General features: G+C 37.5%; 2 protein-coding genes across 2 annotated transcripts; both read right to left on the bottom strand.

Annotated features, from left to right (window-relative positions):
• Window positions 1–1,327: 1,327 nt before the first annotated feature.
• On the bottom strand, window positions 1,328–3,716 carry LOC127878852 (uncharacterized). The gene is made up of 2 exons (XM_052425375.1): window positions 3,098–3,716; window positions 1,328–1,879 (listed from the first exon to the last, which is right to left on the bottom strand). The coding sequence occupies exons 1-2, from the start codon at window positions 3,491–3,493 to the stop codon at window positions 1,328–1,330; spliced, it is 948 nt and encodes a 315-aa protein (XP_052281335.1). The 5' UTR covers window positions 3,494–3,716.
• LOC127879464 (uncharacterized) lies at window positions 1,359–4,980 on the bottom strand. Its single transcript, XM_052426315.1, has 2 exons — window positions 4,003–4,980; window positions 1,359–1,893 (listed from the first exon to the last, which is right to left on the bottom strand). The coding sequence occupies exon 1, from the start codon at window positions 4,791–4,793 to the stop codon at window positions 4,047–4,049; it is 747 nt and encodes a 248-aa protein (XP_052282275.1). The 5' UTR covers window positions 4,794–4,980; the 3' UTR covers window positions 1,359–1,893; window positions 4,003–4,046.
• Window positions 4,981–6,776: the final 1,796 nt, after the last annotated feature.

The following is a 6,776-nucleotide window of genomic DNA, read 5'->3' as shown; positions in this document are numbered from 1 at the left end:
TCATAGTCATCAAACATACATAAAAAAAACAACATGAATACACACAAAAGCTTTGTTACAACATACAACATAGTCTACAACAACGCCAGGCATACTGTATGCCGGCACGAGTCCCTCCTCGTAGGCAACTTATAAGGCAGCCACGCCTATCAACAGACTACTACGACACTAGGCATACTGTATGCCTACACGAGTCCCTCCTCGTAAGCAACTATAAAGGAAGCCACGCCTATCAACGTAGACTGCTACATCACCAGGCATACTGTATGCCTACACGAGTCCCTCCTCGTAAGCAACTATAAAGGCAGCCACGCCTATCGTCTCTTCCGGAGACTGAATCCCTCAGTGGGATAAATAATAATTATTATGATACTGGTATACATGTATAAATTGAATACATTAAATGCGTACGTAATGTGGATAAACGCATGACCTGTTGTAAAAAAAAAACAACACATTCCTGAATTTCAAAATTAGCTCGTACCAGGGTAAAAAGCATGTAGATTACACTTTTAAACAATAACGTTTGTAATGTTACTCTTACTGTTATTCAAAACAAAATAAAAAATTAACACATGTATCGATCAGTCAATCCCAACGCTGAATGACTGAACAGAGTTACTCGGCCACGAGTAAAACGCTCTCTTACAGAGCCACCTATCGGAAACTACATTGACAAGGGAAAGTAGTTTTCGTCTAATTCGCACGTGCTCAAACGACGAAAACAATATTTCCCTTTACAACTACGCTCCCGATAGGGAAAAACAACAAAAATACAACATATTTTTTGGTAAGTCATTGGTATGACCGACTGAATTAAAAGAACGGGCTTGTAAGTATAGTACAAATAATAATTGGCTTATTATAAAATGCATTGATGGTTATAATCCAAGTGACATTGAAACCCTTAACCTCTCATCAACTGAGCTTTTAACATAGCCGTCCTTAGCTGTTTCACTCAGCCATCTACCATGACGTTTAAATAACCTGTCAGGAATGCCATTATTAGCCGCAGCAGTTGCGCCACCAGCTCTCAAAGAATGAAGGCAATATTTGCTTATGTCTTGAACATGCGGTTTAAACGCAATCAAAAACAATTCTCTAAATTTACTATATGACAAATGCTTGTTTTCCTGTCTGAGCCTATGTCCACATTTCGTTGAACTTAACCGACGAAACAAGTAACATTCAGATTCCGATGAAAAATCTGTCCAAGTAAGGTATTTCTGTAAATTGACTACTGGACACAACTGTGTGCCTGTCCTAGCAATAAGCACCCATGCTCCCTCACGGAACTTATCTGTCTTGCTAGATTCAATAAATACACTTAAGTAACTACTGTTAATACATAAACATCACTCCTTCTCAACTTTAGTACCTCTGCACTTCTTAAAAACCCAGCATATGATAAAAGGCATATACAAATAAATCTTTGATTCATAACATCATTTTCAACATACATATGTGTGTACATTTGTTGCAGTAAATCAACAGTCATTGGTTCTTTCTTATTCACAGGTTTCGCTAAACGCCGTTTTGCAGCTTCTAACATATTAATGACAAGTCTTGAATCAGTAGGTGATACATAATCAAATAAATCATGATAATATTTTATACTGTAGAACGCATTTATAATCGGACTTGCACTACTAGCTGTTTGTATAATTGACGCTAAATATAGCGCAACTTGAAAAGCCTTGGCGGGCAAGGCATCCCCGCTTGAAAGCCCATTAGCATACCCCCAACGACGCCATCGATTGAAGCCCCTTTTGTAACTGAGGTGCGTGTTTTCCGCTTTGGTGACTTTAAGCAACTCGGGCAGCAAGGATACCTTCTCCGCCAAGACCTCTGGCAAGCCATCAACTTCACTTCCGTATCTCTGAAAAAATAAATGTGTAACAGCACTAAAGTTGACACAGTTTGTTACTTAACACATTATATTTACAAACAGTAAGCAACACTATCAATGTTCATGATTCACAAATGATATCAAAAGTGCTAACATGCGAAATTTAAGATTTTCAACACCAAACAACCCAGAACCATTCTTACAAGGTATGTAATAACTTATTGCCGTTGGTAATTCCATATAGTCTATTACAAACGACTTAAAATGTCCATCACTTGTCCAAATCATAGGCCAAAAATTAGCCGACTTCCATTCTGGGACAATCAAAACACCTTTTGCCCCACAAGATTGCATTTTAAGCAATACCCTTGGTATTAATATTATAGGTGGTACAAATAAGCCAAAACTATGCGTCCATGGGTAAGTAAAAGCATCAACTCCTTCAGACTCTTTACACCAAAATCTAGAATAAAATCGCTGTAATTTGGCGTTATGTTTCGAGGCAAAGAAATCGACCTCTAAATTTCCCCATGAAGACTGAATTATTGACAAAATGTAAGGGGAAATACCCCAATCGTCTTTTTCTACTATTTTGGACAAATAGTCTGCCACATAATTCTCTCCCCTTGGTATCCATTCAACATCCAAATGAATAGAATGAACTAAAGAATACCCGAATATTTTCATCGCTAAATCTTGTAATTCAGGCTTCATGGAGCCCTTAGCAACAATGCTGCATACACCTGTGTTATCAGTAAACCACTTAACTCTTTGATTTACCAATACATGCTCAAGCGACAACATTACTCTATAAACAGCACACAATTCTCTCCACGTGGAGGATTTTGCCGCTTCCGACGGCGACCACGTGTCGTGCACTACACCGCTTTGCATTTCGACCTCATACCCTGCTAAACCAGTGCTGCTAGCGTCACTATAAACAATTCTAGTATAGCCATGACTGATTGCCAATGTTCTAACATTTATAATTTGTAAATGATCATTCCAAAACGAAAGTTGAACCTTACTTCCTTCAGACAACTTAATATAAGAGTTCCACGTTTTTGCTTTAAGGATGTCAATGCTCAAACACCTAGTCATAATCTGAGAAACAGTTCCCAATACTATACCCATAGATATAATTTGTCCCACAAAACTAGCAACTCTTCGCACACAAACATAGTCCGAAGTTTGTAAAAATCTAAGTGTATGTAGAACTTTATCGATTCTACACCCCGATATACGCACGGTGAAATTAGCTGTATTTAACTGAGATCCTAGCCATTGTAGTTCTTGCACTGGCTCCCAGCATAATTTATCAACTTTAGGCACCAAGCCGGATAACAACAAATCTGATTTAATTTCCCGTGACATAATTACTGTCTTATCGTATGTCTCTGCGGTGCCAAAACCATCATCTAAAAACATGATGATCTTTTTACCTTCGCCTCTCCATTTTGCAATTAATGGCCTCATTAATTTTGTATAGATATAACAAGCAGACGACAAACCAAAAGGAAGAACCAACAATTTGTAATAGACCAGAATACCTGAATAATCTTCCCAGGCAAAACCTAAATAATCTGTGTGTGGCAGAAAAATATCCACAAAATGATATGCTGACGTTATATCAAACTTAATCATCCAACAATCTTTTTTTGATATACATCAATGCTAAACGCAAGTCTTCATACTTTACTGATTGCTTCCAAACATGAAGATTAACCTTTCGTAAATCTAAAATAAGCCGTTTTTTACCATTATTATTACAAGAAACTGTCAGCGGATTAACAACGTGTGGAGCATTTGTACATTTCACAATAAGACCGCGATCTAACAAACTTTTTATAGCTTCAGTCACAAAATTATTTTCATATAAAGCCAGGGACCTATGTTTGTATAGGTCCCTGATAAAGCTGAACGATTGTTTCGACAATGTACATGGTCTGGTAAAGAAAAGAATGGAATTTTATAACCATTTTGAATAGTGTCTAAAATGAATTGGTTAGCTCCAATATCTCTCCAAAATTGCACATGATTTTTTAATCTACTTTTAACCAGTATTTCTTTCTGGCCTTGTTCGTACTCATAATAGTCGTCAGTAAATATTTCCTGACTGTTAGCAAAGTTATCAGTAAACGATAAATACTCATCTTTTAAATCTACGTCTGGTATAACCGGGTTCTGCGGTCTGTGACTACTGTTTGGTAGGGACGTCAAGCTGCGGGATCCGCCGGGTGTAGGGGCAGTGGCGTCTGAGGTGGGTGGTTTCTCCACAAGCGAAACAGGGACCAATTCCGTCTCTTGCATTGCCCTTGAAATAATGGGGATGAAAAGAATGCAGTTGCTGCATGGGTCCTGAGCGCTGCTGTTGCACCGGAAACGAAAACGTGTTTCCGCCACGTGGCAAGCTTCCGGAAGTGACGGTAGCGGAAGGCTTAACACTTTTCTTTGACTTCGCCTTCTTCTTCTTTGCTGCTCTTGCCTCCGCTCTGTTGATCCTTGATTCATCACTCGAGTCGCTAGCCACGGGGTTTGCCTCATATTGGCGTACCGTCTCCCATCCGCCCTCAGACGTGTCTGCTATACGGATAAGCTTGTTTCGTCGCTTTAACTGTTCACAAGCGTCATTAACTAGCTCGCGAGCGTACTCTTGTTTGTTGTTTTCAAATGCCCAAAGCACCTGGCTAATGTTCTCGTGCAATTCCGAATTGAAATCGTGCTGAATTTTGTTGCTTTCGTATCGCCATTTTAGTTCATGTTCCGTCTTCAATTTTTTAACTTCAGAACGCACGGAAAGCGAATTCCCTCGAACTTCTTCTTTTAGAGAACTTATTTCTCTTTTCTGTTCGCGCATTTCTACTAAAAGTTCCCTAATTGAACTATTTAAGTCCATATTTTCCTGAGAAGCACACTCTTCGCCAGACCGCGTGGTCATTTTCATATGCAAGTTTATCCCGTGCAAATTAACACATGTATCGATCAGTCAATCCCAACGCTGAATGACTGAACAGAGTTACTCGGCCACGAGTAAAACGCTCTCTTACAGAGCCACCTATCGGAAACTACATTGACAAGGGAAAGTAGTTTTCGTCTAATTCGCACGTGCTCAAACGACGAAAACAATATTTACTATCGTGTAAAAGTTGAAATTTGCGACTCAATGGTAAATAGCAAAAACGATCGAAAACACAACCTGTTATGTTCAGTGCCGCCATCAAACATTAGAATCTGTTGAATTTTAACTTTTTATAGGCTTATTCATACCGTTTTGGAGAATGCGATAAACGCAAAAGACATATTTACGCTACTGTTATTAAAGACAGGATTTTTTTATAACGTCTCAACAATAGTGTAATTGTGGCGATAATAACAGTTTTCATTATTTCTACTGCAAGTAGTTTTGGAATTTTATTTGTTTTGAAAATGGGTAAAGGGTTTGTTTTGACCGATGTTGTGGCATGGTTGAACTTATCATGCTCACAATTGCAATCTCATCTAAATGCATGTCGGCAAAGTGTAACGTCTATTGTCAAGAAAGTAATTTTTATTTAATACGGACATTACGCGCAACATGTCTTCTCAATAGAAACTTTTCCACATTGCCGTTACTGATAGTGGGCTCTGCCCACTTAAAACGAGGACAAGTGTGACGATGTATGGCCGGATTGGCAATATAGGCATAACTACTGTTCAGTGATAACAATAGTCAATATATTAATACACTACATGTATTAATATTTTTGTTGTTAAACGTGTTACAGTTTGAGCAACTTAAATTGTATCATTCTCAAAGTTAATTAACTGTGTTTTATTTCATGGAAATTAATAAATTAAGGAAGAAACGCTGGATCCATTCAGCTGTTTAACTTTTTAAAACAACATCTATATCATGTCCATGATACAGGACCATGTCCTTTTATCATGAATCATATAACAATGTACAAATACACATCGCGTACTAATCTCGTTCTCTACTTTTCGCGTGTTCACTCGTATTAATTCAACAGTCGAACATGTACAACAAGAAACTTACTTTCAAAAGAAATAGGCGCATGTAACAGCGCATGTGTTATAAGCTTCACTCACTTAACATACGTGTGCTGAACAACAAAACGATATGCACAATATATCGTAAATTAAATGAGAATATCAATGTATATTTCATTGTCGCAATGTTGTACTATACTATTGCGTATCTTCTCGAGACAATTAGCTGTGTATATCAATCAAACACTTGCCGAGTGTATTTAATAAAACATTAATGCTTGAAGAACGTGTCTACATATAGTGTGGTCGTAGATGGACCTTTTGAAATGATTGTGAAGAATTTCGCTCAAAATGTACATACCGAGTAATCCCTTTAGGAAAATTGCATCAGACGCGATGTATTTAGGAGATACTGAACACATATAAAAGACCCTGACACACAATGGAGGATAGTGTACACGTTTTGTCGGTAATACACATTTTTCTCAAAGCAATCGATTAAAGCGTTATACGCTTTTTCGTTTTCGATTAAGCATAAATTACCTGATATGTTAAACATGTTTCTTAGTGAGAAGTGTAATTTTGCTTGTTAGAATGTAATGTATGTAGTCTTTTATGAGTCTTTGACATTTAAAAAAGAAAATTGTCGGTTTGCACTACTGTGAACAAGTTCCTTGATAATTCAACTTAAATTTATATTCAAGTCGCATATATACTATCTTTGATAAAAATAATTTTACATTTATCGGCTTCAAATAAATTATCGATGTTTTTTGTATTTATGTGTTGTCTCATTTAGCTTTCATGCTACTAAACGTCACATCCAGTTATGTTAGCGACCGTTTTATGCAGTCTTTGGATAGGTACTAGAAATATTATGCAAGACACTAAACGGAGGACCACCATTCACACATTATTTGCTTTTGATACGTGTTAT

This window comes from Dreissena polymorpha, chromosome 4, assembly GCF_020536995.1.
Source record: "Dreissena polymorpha isolate Duluth1 chromosome 4, UMN_Dpol_1.0, whole genome shotgun sequence".
Taxonomy (NCBI): Eukaryota; Metazoa; Mollusca; class Bivalvia; order Myida; family Dreissenidae; genus Dreissena; species Dreissena polymorpha.
Note: the sequence above shows the minus strand (reverse complement) of the source record. Positions and strands in the feature narration are given on the sequence as shown.